The following is a 15,652-nucleotide window of genomic DNA, read 5'->3' as shown; positions in this document are numbered from 1 at the left end:
TGTCGAGGACAATTTAAGGTTTACCAAAGAGTGGTTGCTCAAGGATAGTAGGAAGTATACTGTTAATATTGGAAGGACCATATTGACATAGTCTGAAAAGAGGCAGCTCTTGTTCAGAAGTGGTAGTCAAAATGGGAATATAGAGTTGTCTTCATAGGTGGAAGCAATCTGTGTAAGGTTAAAGAAACTTAATGCAAGAAGCATGTTCAAAGCAATGTGCTTTAAATTTGAGACATCGTTTCCATGGAATTGCTCTCCATTGGAATACTCTATAATGATTGTTGCCAAGTATTTGTGGCTTTGTGCATAATCATTACAAGAGGAATAGTGCATATAAGTTTAAAATCTAAACAGATTTCGATAAATGATAGGAATTTGGAATTCTTACATTTAAGACAAGGATTTGGGAGTGTGAAAAGAGAATCATTGAAATTATGTTCAATTGATCTAGTTCACAAAGAAAAGGTTCATAGACAAACATAGAGTGCATACTTGGTGTATGGCAAAGCTATTGTTTAGAAAAACATAGTGTACATGCTTGGAGCATGGGATAACTAGTGTTTTTAATTCAGGTATAAAGTTGATAAAACTGAAACAATGAATAATGAGTAATCAGTATGGTGATAAATAAAAGTTGTTTATTTATATTCATAGGGTTTGATACCATATTTGATTCATTTATTCTTGTGTTTCACTTTGCATGTTTTGACTTCCATAATAACTAGGTTATTCTTTCGGAATGACTAAGTTATTCAAACCATCCACAGTCGGACATATGTTGGAAGTAGATATGAATCAAGACTGTCATGGGTTGGCTTGTAGAGGTCCAAGTTGGTGGACAAAGTTGTGTTACAACACTCATGAGTGCTCATAAGTTCTAAGTATTGGATTCAACCTGCGCTCATTTGAATCACTTCATGGATTTTATCACGAGCGATCATGAGACGATAATATCTTATATTCTTCAAACCTAGAGATATTAGTTGTTACTATGAGTTGATTGTACATTGATTGCACGAAACCGCATTGGTAACTCGATGTTATACAACGTGCCTTTGTGTATGATTCAACAAGTAGTAGAACAAGCCATATGAGTCGAAGTTTATCCATTCCTTTTACCTTCGGGATAAAAGCGATATCTGTGGGCCTCTCGATGATTTAGTGATGACACATGTGAGTGCTTGGCCAAGCCAAGACTGATTTGATTTGTTCAATCAGTCAGTCATCATAAATCAGAAATCAGGAAACAACAAATGGACAGAGAGACTGATTGATAATCCATGTCTCAGTCCATATGATATCTAGAATGGAGGAATATATGATCCCTTATCTAATGGACAAGTCATTGACAAAGGTCAGAGGTCATTGGCAAGGTCAGAGTTCGACAAAAGCTTTTGAGAGCTACGATTGCTAGTCGGGGTTTGAAGTTATACTCAATAATAGTTTTAGACTTATCCAAGTGGGAGACTGTTGGATTAATGTCTAAGTCCATAACTATAATTGGTAAGACTTGACCCGACCCGACATGGTCCATTTGGGTTGCATGGCATCGGGATAATCGGATAGACAAGATGAGGAAAAAGGATACTAGTGATTTATATTAATATATTGTAAGTTCTAATATGTTAATATATAATCATATTATTTAATTAGTATTGATCACGAATTAATTTATAATTAATTAAGTGATCAAAAGGAACTAATTAAATATGGACTCTATGATATATGTGTATGATGGGCCAAGTTCATTTAGGTTGGGCTAAGCTTTCATGGATAGTCCATGGAGTGTTTAACCCATGGATCATATGAAATGAAAGGTCATGGGTATTAGGGTTTAACCCTAATCTCCACACTATATAAAAATGTCCTAGGTTGGTGAAATTGGCACTAGTGTGTGTACACAAAAGGGCAAGCCCAATTTCACTAGAGAGAACCAAAGTATCCTTATTCTCAAGGTTATTCCAAGTGTTCATGGTGTTGTGTGAACCATTTGAGGTGTCACACTTGGGGCACTAGGCACTCAAGCTTCATGAAGACAAGTTACATCCAAAACGTATGTATTGTATCTATTTTATTACCCAAGTATATGATATTTGTATGCTAGTATTGATGGGTTTTAGCCATAAGAACTTGCCTATGTGCGCATGCAAAACCCTAATGCTTGGATCTAGGCTTTCTAATTAAACATGCTTTGAATCCAAGACTTCTAATGACTAATTAGGTTAAATAACAACATTGAAATAGATCTAGAATCATACCTTTGAATTCCTTGTTGACCTTGTTGTCTTGGAGCTTCTAGAGTCACAATTGTCACTGCTCTAATGGCTTACAAACACCAAATAGCAAGGAGGATGATTTGGGAGAGAGGAGAGGGGAGGAATTCGGTCAGAGGTTCTCTATTCTAGATGAAGTGCCGAATTCCCATAGCCATGGGGTCTATTTATACTTGTAGACTCCTTAAGGGTTACAACCTAAACCCTATTGGATAATCTTCTCTTAAGGCTATCCAAATCCATTCCTTAGATGAGTCTTGGACGATTTGAGCTATCCTTTAGCTCCTAGAATTCGTCCAATCCATATCTATATGGATTTACAGTCTAAAGTTTAACTATCAAACAATTGACAGTTTATACCCGCTTATTTAATTAATCTCTTTAAGTCACCAAATTAATTCTAATTAATTCTATGACTTATATTAATCAAATAACAATATTATTATTCTTTATAATAATATTTACTCTCTCTTAATAAATCATCCTATCAAGTTGCTATAGTGAAGGCAACCCAAAAGGACCATGCACAACCGGGTCAAATACTTGCCTAATATAGTTGCAGCCTTAGACACTATTCCAACAAGTATAGGGTAATATCTTGGAAACTTCATATTTGCATGTATAATAGAGAAAACATAGATCCAGGGTATTTAGGATTGTATGTACACCATAGGATGTTGTAGTATACTAAAACCCAACAGGAATACCCTCCAGTAAGTAGATAGGTAGTTTCATTAGTTAAAATAAAACTATTGAAGAAAGAAATTACATAATCAAAGGTTAGTTTATACTTATTGTGAGTCGTATAACCATGTTAATATGACCGGTGACCTCCTTGACGTTTCTTCAGGCGTCGTACGATTACAAAATTTGTCACCCCAGACGTGCCCGCCTAACTGTAGCTAACAGTTCATGTGTGGGATTATCGGTCCCGAATAGATCTATTCACAAATTTCACGCTCTCCCTCCAGGGAGACTCTGATTATACTAAAGGTGAGGATTTATTGGTACCCCGAAGGGCATAACGAAGATAGGTCTCACAATCTTGTATTAACTAGTTTACGTGTAGTTTGGTTGTTCTTGAGTTCGAAATCGTTAGTAAACAGTGTATATTATAAATAATTATACACAAAATAATTATTTAGTAAGATACTCTTGTTATTCATATGGATAAACTAAATCTGTCGTAGTTTATGTGTTTGACTTGGTACATAGATTGAATCTGTAAAATCGATAATGAATTCCCCAAACTATACCTATTATAGTTTGACTGGTAAGTTATGTTCATGTACTGTTCCGCAAAAACTATGCAATTATGTTTAGAAAACGTCTCTTATGCTCCGCGAATTACAAAAGGGATAAAGAATCTAGATGTTTGGCAAAACCGTTGTAATTACATCAGTTTTGAAGTTGTGAAAACCTTTATGTTTAACTTGTATTCCCCCTGAAAAACGTTTTAAAAACTATAAAATCATAGGGGTATGAACTCACAGTTGGGTGGATGCAAAGGATTGAACTGGACGATCCTTGAGTTGGTGTACGTTGCACTTAACAGAATCCTAATATCAATAAATACATATATGTATCTAAATTAGCGATTTCGTTAGATAAACACTTGTTTTTGGTTAAAGAATGTTACCGGGACTTGGTTGAATTGAGAAAACAGACTTTTCCCTACGAAAGAGCTGTTTATGGTCGTGAATGGAGTTTACGGTCGACAGACCGTGAACAGGGTTTACGGTCGACAGGCAGTTTATGGTCTATGAAGATCTGGTGAGTTTACGGTCGCAACGGGTTTACGGTCTATGAAGATTGGTGTGTTTACGGTCTATGAATATTGACTGTAAACTCAAGAACAAGGGTGCTTTTTTCAACGAAAAAGTGTTCCAGAGGCTCCCAAATAGCCCCAAATGATGATTTCCGGCGTTTTTCGGGTGAAAGGAGGGTTTTATGGTGTTTATGGTCAAGAGGTTTAGAGAGAGAGAAAGTGGGTGTTTCCGGTCAAGAAGGTTCAAATGAGGGTGGGGGTCCAGTATTTATAGGCTGGGGGTTTGGTCGGTGGTGGGGTCCACCTGGCACCGATCGTAAACGTGTTTACGGTCTACACGAGTTTACGGTCGTAAACTCGTCCTGACCATGAGCACGGTGATTTTCGAGGAAGTTTCAAGTTTTTCGCGTGATTCCCGATTTATTTTGAATCGGATAAAAATACATATTATTTATTTAAAATGTAAAGTCCTTCCCAAACTAAGAAATTTGACGGAATTTAATAACAAACCCAAATTTTATTAACGAAAATTGGGTAAAGATTACGGAAAAAGTTTCTAGTTGTCACAATAACCATATCATATAAACATATAGGCAAACATCATGCATAACGAGCCTTCAGCCTGACTGGACCGCCTCACAGGCCTTCAGCCTATCTGGATTGCTCTCCAAGCCTTCGGCACGTCTAGACCACCTCGCAGGGCCTACAGCCTATCCGGACCGCTCGCTGGGCCTTCGGCCTAACTGTACCTCTTTGCAGGACCTTCAATATATCTTGACCACCCTGGGTATGTTGGCCTTCAGCACAAAGTAGGACTGCCTCAACTCAACCCCCAATCAACAAACATGTGCACATATCATACGCTAGTATATATAACAGTCAAACCGATCTAACCGATCATTAATCATAACAACATCCTATTACCAGGATACAAACTTAACCGGTCACTAACATAGCATATCACCATCCTAACTACCAGGATGTAAATCAATAAGCATATCATGATATAAAATGGACACAATCCGAAGGGCCGACATTGGTGCCTTAGACCCTGTTGATATAGTGAGAATAACTCACCTCACAACTGACGTGTTGAAGAAATAAGCTCAACTCTCGGATCACCGTCACAAACTCCACCACCTATGTTCACTATAGAACCATATCCATAAATTTCCAATTCTCCCAAAATGCCCCAGAAGTCAACTGGTCAACCCTAGGTCAAAGTCAAGGTCAACGACCAAGGTCAACAGTCTATGTTGACCCGACTCGTCGAGTGCAGTTCATTAACTCGTCGAGTCCTTCCAGAACTCGAGTAGTCACGAAATCCCCCATTGACTCGTCGAGTTTCCTTGCGACTCGCCGAGTTCATGCATGTCCAAATGTCGGGGAACCCCTAGCTGACTCGCCGAGTCCATGCAGAAGTCCTTGCATGGCAATCTTCACTAGACTTGCTGTGTTGCCCATATAACTCACATATTCCCTTTAGACCTTTCTTCATTCAGATGCATTGCAAGCCATTCTAAGGCTCCATATTGCAGATCAAGCTTCCCAAGGCATGTTTATCACGTAAAGTTGCAAACTTTATGTGCATGCAAGGCTCTAAAGACTTAGAATATCAAATCCAAGCTTGAAATGGGGTTTAGCTCATAAAGAATGGCTCATACTTGCTAAAGCTGGAGACTTTATGGACTTAAAGACCAAGGTGAGCTCAGATCTGGAGTTGCAACTTCATATCCTAGCTCATACTCAAGAAAGGCTACATAATATGCTAGAACAAGCCCTAATCTTCAACAAAATGAGATCTAGAAGGAAAAATGGTCAAGGTAATGACTTGATACCTTTAAATAATGCCAAAATGAGGTAGATTTCAGATCCACACACGTTCCTTGCCTCTAGCTACTTGATCTTTAAGCTCCTCTCACTAAGATCCACTTCCCAAGCTTAAATCACACAAAATTGGAGCACACACACATAGATTAAGGGTTTTCTGGACTCTCAAGAGGCTGCAAGGGAGGCTAAAAGGGGCTAATGATCCTTTAAACACATGGCCCAAACCGCTTCTACTCAACGAGTCAGGGCATCCAACTCGTCGAGTAGACCTTGCAAATTAAGAAAATTAAAGCCATGAAATTAATACCTGAAAGTCGGGGCGTCACACCAAATTTGTTGATCTTGTTGATAGCTACGCGTGAATATAAAGAACGTAAAAATGGAGCTCGTATGAAGAAGTTATTAATTTTTGAAAATTTGTTAATCGCACGCGCAGACACGCGCACAAATAAGGCGTGCAGGGCACGTCGAATACTCTACTAAGAAAGTGGAATGTGACACCCTACAACACCACCTAAGTGCGGGGAGTGCCTAGTAGGTGTGCGCGGCGCGCATCCTTGAAAAATTACCTATAAATAGCTTTTGAACCCCCATTTCGTTCCTCACACCCTCCAAATGTTTCCTCTCGAATTCCCGTTCATTGAACCTAAATTTTCTTAGTATTTAGGGTTATTTGACTAAGCCTCGAAGTCCCAGAGATCCCAAGAAACAGAAGCTTTCGGTTTCAAAGTTTTGCCTACGAAATTCCCAGGTTTCGCTAAAATCACTGTATTAAGTTTTACTTATCTTAATTCAAGTGTAACTTATATTTATATTCATAGTCGTTATTATGAACTTATAAATACGATTTATCAGTAATTCCGGTTATAATACTGATTGATCTACTTACGAGAAATATGTCTATAATGGTCACGTTGGCTTGATTAATGAGTTTCAGAAAGGCTATAAGCTGAAATGGACCTACATCCCAATTGTCCGGCTTGACTAATTCTTATTTGATAGAACTATTGATATTTGTTGGGATTAGTGAAAGATCTAACTTTCATTATTAGATTGTCTTAATGATTAATAAGTAATAATATTATATGTTAATACTCGTTAGGCGTGTTGCACTCCAGTGGGATCTCTAGAAAGCTGATAATTTTCCAAGAAATCGTCTAGGTGAGTTATCTCACTATACCATATGTTATAATACATATTCATGTATGTTAGGACATATAAGTTAGTAGAGTAGAACCGATAGTAAAGTTTCTATGTGCATGTATCAGTGGAACTTAAGATGTTATGTATGGTTTCGTATGTCGGACGGGGCTTGTCATGCAGTTTGGGCGGGGCCCATTATGTATGTTAGGTCAAACCCATTAGGTAGTTTGGGTAAGGCCCATTATATAGTTTGGGGTGGGGCCCGTTTGTATGTATATATATATATATATATATATATATATATATATATATATATATATATATATATATATATATATATATATATATATATATATATATATATATAGAGAGAGAGAGAGAGAGAGAGAAAAGTGAATATGTGATTGTTATGTACTTTAAGTCTCGTGCTTACCTAGTTGAATAAAAATGTTTTTTTAGGTACTTTGGTGATTCATGAGAATGACAAGGTTTGACTTTATGGTTTCGTATGTCGGACGGGGCTTGTCATGCAGTTTGGGCGGGGCCCATTATGTATGTTAGGTGAGACCCATTAGGTAGTTTGGGTAAGGCCCATTATATAGTTTGGGGTGGGGCCGTTTATATATATATATATATATATATATATATATATATATATATATATATATATATATATATATATATATATATATATATATATATATATATATATATATATATATATATATAGAGAGAGAGAGAGAGAGAGAGAGAGAGAGAGAGAGAGAGAGAGAGGGAAAAGTGAATATGTGACTGTTATGTACTTTGGTGAACTCACTAAGTCTCGTGCTTACCTAGTTGAATAAAAATGTTTTTTTAGATACTTTGGTGATTCATGAGAATGACAAGGTTTGACTTTACACACGCCCATTCACAACATGTTTCCGCACAATGTAATCATACTTTGATATATTGAATAAATAAAAATGAAAATTTTGGGTTGAAAAATCAGGACGTTACACTGTTAAAAAACAACTCACTTCTAAAACAAATTGAACATTTTTAGAGTGCATACAACTTGAATGCCGACTTACACCACCGTCAGATATAAGCCAATTTTTGAATTAACAAACGGTACTAGGAATCGATCATTATACCGGTTCAACTAAAAAATTGGTTTTTAAAAGAAGATGACGATCAATGTTAGTAATAATAAAGTTTATAAACGTGTTTTCAACATAGAGGATGTGAGGGTGCCTTTTGCAATGTTTTTAACAAAATAATCTGGTGTCTTTTTTTTGGAATCGTATTTACCGAAAAAATAATAAAAAATTTAATGATACACAAATAAGATGAAAATAATTAAACACATACAAAATTAGTCAAAATTGAACAACTAGATCGCAATAATAATTTCGAATATGATAAATCATATAAAAAGTAATGTAACATGTATATAAAAATAATAATGTATTATCTATAAAGTTATTTTTTAATATCTTTGTAATTATCTCAAGAAATTAACGGTAAGTAAAAACTAGAAAGACGAAAAAGGTTCGATTCGAGTCTATCTGTTTGGTGGTCACGTGATCTACCTCACTGGTCTCCGCCGGGGCTACGGATATGTACCCTATCACCATCACAGGTTATCACCCCCATCAACCATCTTCGTGTCATCTCTCCCATCATTGCATTTAAGGGTAAAATGTTTTCTGGTTTTTTCTATTAATTTATTTTCTTCCATTTTTTATCCTCTGATTTGGGCTTCTGTGAAATCAAATCTCTTCGAATCATTCATAAATCAATCAATAGGGTTCAAGATTTCATCTCGTCTCCATTGGAGCAAAATCAAGACAATCAATCTTCCCTAAGGTTAGTTTATGTTATCCGTCTGTATTTTAATTCTTGATTGCTGCTTCCCTTGTTCGAAATCAAGATTATGTTTGGCAGTTGCAAGATCTGCAATTGTTCTAGTGGGATCGAATTGCTGATTCGTTTGAATTTATGTGTTGAATTATGATCGAATTGTTGAATTGGATCACGCGGCGATGTTCCTGGTATATTCCAATTGGTGTCATTTACAGATCTGAGATGTATATCAACTTTGATTGCTTCGTGTTGTACTTCTATGTTGAATAAGTACACAGATTTAAATTGATGTGTTGAATAAGTATATAGATTTGAATCGTCATATATGGATTTCGATGATTGTAATTTTTTTTCCTGTTTACTTCTTAACAGAGACAGAGTGGTTGCCCCGAATAAAAAAAATCAAATATTTATTTTAGCAGCGACACGAAATGGTCGAAAGGTTATTCCTATCTGTTCATCTATCGCTCTTCTGTCTGCTTGTTTGTATATATGCAGGTCAAACCTCTGACTTTTCTTTTGGTCTTGTTTCCAGTAACGATCATGGAGCATTTTGATGTGCGACAAGTACCATGTCTCAGTGCTTAGAGGGGGTCAAGCATTTATTTGCTTCCCTGCTCCATTGCTGTGATCTTGAAGCATACAGACAATTAACAGCCCTTGAAGATCCTGAAATTCTAGCCAGAGAGACAGTGTGTATGCCCTTTTGATCCCATATTTCTCACTGTTAGGCTTGCAGAATTGTTGTTTTTGGCATGAAAACAGTGACATATGATACTAACAAAAGTCGTGTATGGTGTAATGCAGTTAGTGTAAGCGAAATTGAAGCACTTTATGAGTTATTTAAGAAGATTAGCAGTGCTGTGATTGATGACGGATTAATCAATAAGGTTTGTACAAACATTCTTTACAGCTTTATGCTGTTCTTATTTTTCTTAATATAACCAAACTTTGATATGTATCACAGGAAGAGTTCCAATTGGCATTATTTAAGACAAATAAAAAGGAAAGCCTATTTGCTGATCGGGTACGTTTAAAGTATTTTGATTTTTTTGGACAATGTTATGGAAGGCTCTTGTTGATACTTTGACTTTTCAGGTGTTTGACTTATTTGACACAAAGCATAATGGAATCCTTGGTTTTGAAGAGTTTGCTCGTGCACTATCAGTATTTCACCCAAATGCCCCCATCGATGATAAGATCGAGTGTGAGTTTTCCAATAATAGAGATATGATTCATAAGTGTGTATCTTTATATATGATAGATATGATTTATATCCATTTGCAGTTTCCTTTCAACTTTATGATCTCAAGCAACAAGGTTTCATAGAGAGGCAGGAGGTGAAGCAAATGGTGGTGGCTACTCTTGCTGAATCCGGCATGAATCTTTCCGATGATGTCATTGAGAGTATCATTGACAAGGTACTTCAACTAGTTATGTATATATATTTCAAGCATACAAGGATAAAGGATAAAAACTGCTCCTTTTCTAGATTGAATAAACAGTCTGAATGAGACTCTCTTATCCTTACATTCCAAAAAACAAATTTCACAATATTCATCACATTTAACTTGGGATGAGTTGGGAGGAAAATAAGTAAAGTGTTAATACATTATTAAGCCATAATTCTATAGAGGTTAAATAAAAAAAGAAACAAGCATGAACCATGTATAGTAATAGTGTGCTTAACCCATTAAGTTGAAAAAGAAAAAGAAAAAGAAAGAGCAGGTAAGTGAAGTGACTGTATCTTTGTTTTAGACTTTTGAGGAAGCTGATACAAAACATGATGGGAAGATAGACAAGGAAGAATGGAGAAGCCTTGTGCTGCGACATCCATCCCTCTTGAAGAATATGACCCTTCAATACCTCAAGTAAGCTTTTGCATCTTTTCTTTTATTTTGTTTTATGATGGATGGAATTTGAGTTTAGGGTTTTGATTTTGATTTTGATAGGGACATCACAACAACATTCCCGAGCTTTGTTTTTCACTCAAGAGTTGAGGATACCTGATGAAGGAAGCCATGCCAGACTGCCAGTACCTGAATTTCTTCATGTTCATGTTTATGCTTATGCTTATGCTTATGTTTTATGTTTATGTTTATGTTTCCAACTTGTTTTGATAAGTTTTGCTCTGGTTGAATTAAGCAAACATGATTATCTGTTTGTGGACATGAATTATTCTTATGATTTCAAAAGTTTGCCTTATTTGTTGAATATTGGAATTGATTGATTGGTATTAAAAGCCATTTCCACATTTGTTGTGTTTTCTATTTGGATTTTGACCCTTGTATTTGTGTAACTTCTAGGGTTGATTAACAGCCATGATATATAGATTAGATAAGAGAGAAGGAAAATGGTTCTTTTCCCGTTTTTAAAAACTTAGCAACAAAGATTGTTGATATTTGGAGAATAGCTTCATAGCATACGCATATGGGCCGACGTTTTCAATTGTTGGATTATGTTTTGGTCTTTTGGAGATCCAGAGGCTGCTCATTTACAATTTCTTATTTGTTTGCATTTGCATCGTAAAGGATTCATTCAAGTTAACTGTCATATTTGTTAAATTACCGTTGTGGCTGTTTTTGTTTTTCCCAACATATTGGTTCTATGTCCATCGGTTTCTCTTGTTTGACTGATGAAAACTAACGCAAGTAGTTAGATCATGCTTGGAAAGTAAAATGGAAGAAGACTATTGTTTGTTTGTGGGTATAGTCGGCAATGATGTTTTGAAGCATATATTAGTATATAGAGATTCAATCAATGAGTGCAATTATATAGATTTAGATTTAGAGTCAACAAGGATAGGATTTCTGGGAGTATTAGAAAATTTAAAGATTAAATAACTCAGCTTGACCCATCTACCCATCATCAGTTTTCACTGGATGCTCGGATTGTAACTTTTTTAAGATAAAGTTAATAACGCCCCAATTAAAACCACGGTATTGAAGCCAATTGATGATTCTTGATTTTTGTTTTTCAGTTGGTAGGTCTTTAGCACGAAGCCATTGCTTTGAAACTTGGGCAAACAGATGATCCATTGATGGCTTTGATAACCCAAATTTTGGAACAGACTCCCCATCTTCTAACACCACTTTTATTGCTTTCTGTGCATCCAGATCATTAACTCCCTTTTTGGCCAATGCCTGAAACAGATTGAATTTCCAGCTTTTTTTTTTTATTAAGATGTAGAAAAAATCACAGAAAGAACGGCTTACCTGCTTGATCCTACGTGGACCCCAACTTGATGAAGACCATCTTGATCGAGAAAATGATTCAGCATACAACAAATCGTTGATAAATCCTCTGTAACAAACTTGAAAAATCAACAACTTCTAAAGGATCATCTCTAAAGAGAATCCATGGTATTTGATTATGCACCTGTTTTGGAAGTCAGAAATCACAGCATTCACAACTTCATCGGAGAATTTCTTTCCTATCAGTTTCTTCTTCAGTTCAAGTGCTGTATATGCTCTGGATACAAAATACTAAAAAATGTTGGGATCTCCATTACAAATGACACAAGAAGCATTATCATAGTTTAATTTCATATGCAAGGATTTTAACCTTGCACCAAGCAATCTAATTGCTGTCTTCTCAGCTTCTTCTTTAGTTTTAATTGTGAGATTTTTGATTTCGTATTCTCCATTAAGAGAATCATGTTCATCTAAATCCTCATCAAGACCTTCCATGGCATCAAATTCATCAGCTTCTTCCATAACCTTTGAATCCGCAGATCTCCATTTGTAATCAGGTTCACCGACCTCTAATCTCACATTTGAATTATAAGTTTTCTTTTCTTTTGATATAACATGGCCTGCATACACATAGACCAAATCTACTTCAGTCATCATTTTTCTCGGCGTTTCTTGTAGAAAATAATAATCCAGAATTAGAAATTTTTTTGCCAAGATAAACAACTTAAAGTTCTTAAACCCTAGTAATAGAGATATGTACCTTCCTTAAAATCGTTATCCAGTGATTTCTCGTGCACAGAAAATCCTATACTGGATCTTTCTCCAGCATTTGAAAACTCAACATACAATGAATCGGGGTTTGTGAATCGACGCACTTCGAAATTCTTGGATTCCTTTGCAGCCGGAGTATAATCATTAACTTTATTATATTTTAAAGATTTCTTAGGAGTGTACCTAACTGGGGAATTCATGGAGCTTTCATCCGAATTCGAACAGCATCGGACTATAATCATCATCGCCCTACTGAACCAAAAAATCAACTTATTCATCAACAAATTAACCAACAAAACATCGAATTTTCTACACAAATTATCAGCAAATAAACGACTAATTAACAATAATTCACCATGGCTTCACGAAAACTCTGGACTGAAGCTCAAATGCAGCGCCATAAATGCATTTTCCCGCGAATATCGCCATTTCTTTGAAATCTCTTCGAATTTGAAGGCACGAAGTATAAAAGCCCTAAACAGTCGGTAATTTCAGAAATGGCCCGAGCTTGTTTGACGTTCTCATTTCCCCTTGTCAGTTACTTTTTAGACAAAAATAGCCCTTTTAGTTTCGGGATTTGACAATACAGACCCCAACCCTCCCGTTCATCCAACTTTAGAGCTAGATTCTTCACCGGTTAAACGTGCAACTTTTTATTACATTATTAATAAACTATCATATAATATGTCGATATAAAGTTGATATTAATCTAACGAAATAAATGGCGACTACTTTTAGATTATCTACATTTTTGTATCAATCAATTTTCCAAACATGCAGAAAATGACAAAATTCAGCAGCACAATCATCATCTTCCTTTGTTTTTTCATTACTACATGAAAGACTAGTGGGTTGAAGCCCATTCGTGTTTTGTCTAAAAATAAATATACCACCCGACCCTGAATTTGACCTCATGTACAACCAATCATGCACATCCCATAACACTTGTACCGGCATACCATCCACCAAAAAGTCCTCGTACCCACGAAATCTCCAATGCAAATTGTCAATTCGGATCGAAGCAACATCTACACCAATCCACATTTCAGGTTCTTCATTATTCTCACATGATATAGCCGTTTCAATGACTATGTGGTGCTCATTTCCTTCTTTTCCCAACACCGTTTTTGAAGTAAAAAGATTCTTACCAAAAATGTTCTCTTCTTTGAGAACTAATAATGGTTTTTCCAAACATGTCGTTGACTTGCTTCTCCTACAAGCTTCTTCTTCTTGATCTCCAAGTAACAAAACCATGTCTTCATCATATACTAATGCCACGTGATAATCCGAGCAAGGCTCGGGGCTAGTCGAGAAGTTGGCATCTCTTAGGTTCCAATAAACGTCTACACGTTCTTCATCAACTTTGAAGGATTTCAAACCTTTTTTGCCCCAAAATTGCCATGTATTCACATCAATCCTACATACGTAAGGATCTTCATCTTTTGAGAGGCTTTCTATGGTGATTTGGAGGGAAACGGTGATGAGATTCTTTGACCATGTTGTCGTGACATTACGTGACATGCCAGCAATCTTGGTTTTGTATACGGAACTAACAAAGTTCCATGAAGGGTCGTTGGTTATGACCTCCTCTACAAGTTTTTGGAGGGATTGATCTATAGAACTTGCAATATTATTGGACATCGATCTTGAAACTCTTTGGGTTTCTACCCACAAAAAGTTATGCATCACATATATGAACCCTTGTGACGTTGCATGAAGATTAGACGATAAAATGTATAAAGCTTGAAAATTCAAAGAATGATAACACAAAATAATGGAATCGGTATGGAAGACATGTTAGATGATAAGAACGTTTTAAGGATAAAGTTAATAGTGGAATTAGATAATTCTTTCAATGGTCGTTCTTTTGGTTGTTTCAACAACAATTTTAGAATATTTCTAAATACAGAAGTTTCCCGGATTTCCAACACATCTTCTAAGAAACAAGAGTAAAAATAGAAACATTGTATGATTTCTATTAGACATTCTAGGAAACTTGTGGAATTGGATCTTTACTTAGATACACAATCTTATAATTACTACCATTTAAATTAGAGAAATCAAATAGCTTCCTATTTTTTTCTTCCTATCATCTTTCTACACTAGGTTATCATGACAACTACGGTTACAAAAATAAATAAATTTTTATAATAAAATTCATAATTATTAATCAACTATTTTCAATAAATTATTAATTAAGAGATTTATGTTTTTTATTTATGTAAAATTATAATCGTTCATATCCTACATGTGACAACCAAGAGGATTCCGTCACTGACCATCGTTAGGAGAGAGTATGAATAATAGATGTAATAACTTAAGATTGTAATATTTGATTTATGAGATAATAAGAATCAAATGTGCCGTTACATTTATTGTTAAACTAGGTGTGAAACCCGTGTATTACACGAGTTGATTTAAAAAATAATTAAACATTAAAGTGTAAACAAAAGATATATTTTTTAATGTACAACTTTAAAATAAGAAAAGGAAAAACGTATTTATTGCAATTTAATATCATATATATGATATTAATATCATATATATGATATTTAATACTTTACATATATAAGTATATGACTTTAATTTTAAAAATTGAAACAAACCAAAAATTGACAAGTGGATAATATTTATTTCAAAAATACCACAAAATCACAAGTGTCAAAACTCATGAGAGATTGACATGTGGCAACAAAAACTTCATTTATTAAGGAGGATAGACTGTTAGGCTTGAAAATAAGCGTCCAAAAAGTTGTATCGTCTTCAAAGCTGATTAATGTATTTGGAAAGTACTAGTTAACATGATCCCAATGATATAATATTCG

At 35.4% G+C, this 15,652-nt stretch overlaps 3 protein-coding genes across 7 annotated transcripts; 1 reads left to right on the top strand and 2 right to left on the bottom strand.

Annotated features, from left to right (window-relative positions):
* Positions 1-8,567: 8,567 nt before the first annotated feature.
* Positions 8,568-11,116, top strand: LOC111876066 (calcineurin B-like protein 2). 3 transcript variants are annotated; one of them, XM_023872593.3, is made up of 10 exons: positions 8,568-8,693; positions 8,806-8,865; positions 9,235-9,304; positions 9,398-9,558; positions 9,670-9,752; positions 9,830-9,889; positions 9,961-10,069; positions 10,150-10,283; positions 10,621-10,733; positions 10,815-11,116. In XM_023872593.3, exons 4-10 carry the CDS (start codon positions 9,435-9,437, stop codon positions 10,870-10,872), a joined length of 681 nt encoding a protein of 226 aa, XP_023728361.1. In that variant the 5' UTR covers positions 8,568-8,693; positions 8,806-8,865; positions 9,235-9,304; positions 9,398-9,434; the 3' UTR covers positions 10,873-11,116. The 3 variants fall into 3 exon arrangements, with proteins under 3 accessions (XP_023728361.1, XP_023728360.1, XP_023728362.1); XM_023872592.1 differs by having other exon boundaries at positions 8,683-8,865; XM_023872594.3 differs by lacking the exons at positions 8,568-8,693; positions 8,806-8,865 and adding an exon at positions 8,996-9,050.
* A 498-nt stretch (positions 11,117-11,614) lies between these two features.
* Positions 11,615-13,341, bottom strand: LOC111876065 (uncharacterized). Of its 3 annotated transcripts, none has more exons than XM_023872588.2 (6): positions 13,183-13,340; positions 12,817-13,079; positions 12,427-12,676; positions 12,241-12,333; positions 12,078-12,165; positions 11,615-12,005 (listed from the first exon to the last, which is right to left on the bottom strand). In XM_023872588.2, exons 1-6 carry the CDS (start codon positions 13,254-13,256, stop codon positions 11,721-11,723), a joined length of 1,053 nt encoding a protein of 350 aa, XP_023728356.1. In that variant the 5' UTR covers positions 13,257-13,340; the 3' UTR covers positions 11,615-11,720. The 3 variants fall into 3 exon arrangements, with proteins under 3 accessions (XP_023728356.1, XP_023728357.1, XP_023728359.1); XM_023872589.2 differs by having other exon boundaries at positions 12,817-13,076; XM_023872591.3 differs by having other exon boundaries at positions 11,840-12,027; positions 13,183-13,341.
* A 242-nt stretch (positions 13,342-13,583) lies between these two features.
* On the bottom strand, positions 13,584-14,468 carry LOC111876073 (uncharacterized). Its single transcript, XM_023872605.1, has one exon. It carries the CDS (start codon positions 14,466-14,468, stop codon positions 13,584-13,586), a length of 885 nt encoding a protein of 294 aa, XP_023728373.1.
* Positions 14,469-15,652: the final 1,184 nt, after the last annotated feature.

This window comes from Lactuca sativa, chromosome 7, assembly GCF_002870075.4.
Source record: "Lactuca sativa cultivar Salinas chromosome 7, Lsat_Salinas_v11, whole genome shotgun sequence".
Lineage (NCBI taxonomy): Eukaryota > Viridiplantae > Streptophyta > Magnoliopsida > Asterales > Asteraceae > Lactuca > Lactuca sativa.
The sequence above is the reverse complement of the archived record's forward strand: the minus strand, read 5'-3'. Positions and strand labels throughout refer to the sequence as shown.

What these genes read in the sequence shown, in the direction of transcription:
- LOC111876065 (XM_023872588.2), bottom strand. Translation starts at nt 13,256, where the DNA reads ATGGCGATATTCGCGGGAAAATGCATTTATGGCGCTGCATTTGAGCTT. An exon ending in ATTAGATTGCTTGGTGCAAG is followed by an intron (nt 12,334 to 12,426) that starts GTTAAAATCCTT and finishes TTTTGTATCCAG; the next exon opens with AGCATATACAGCACTTGAAC. An exon ending in GTCCACGTAGGATCAAGCAG is followed by an intron (nt 12,006 to 12,077) that starts GTAAGCCGTTCT and finishes AATCTGTTTCAG; the next exon opens with GCATTGGCCAAAAAGGGAGT.
- LOC111876073 (XM_023872605.1), bottom strand. Translation starts at nt 14,468, where the DNA reads ATGTCCAATAATATTGCAAGTTCTATAGATCAATCCCTCCAAAAACTT.
- LOC111876066 (XM_023872593.3), top strand. Translation starts at nt 9,435, where the DNA reads ATGTCTCAGTGCTTAGAGGGGGTCAAGCATTTATTTGCTTCCCTGCTC. An exon ending in TTGAGAGTATCATTGACAAG is followed by an intron (nt 10,284 to 10,620) that starts GTACTTCAACTA and finishes TCTTTGTTTTAG; the next exon opens with ACTTTTGAGGAAGCTGATAC. An exon ending in ATGACCCTTCAATACCTCAA is followed by an intron (nt 10,734 to 10,814) that starts GTAAGCTTTTGC and finishes TGATTTTGATAG; the next exon opens with GGACATCACAACAACATTCC.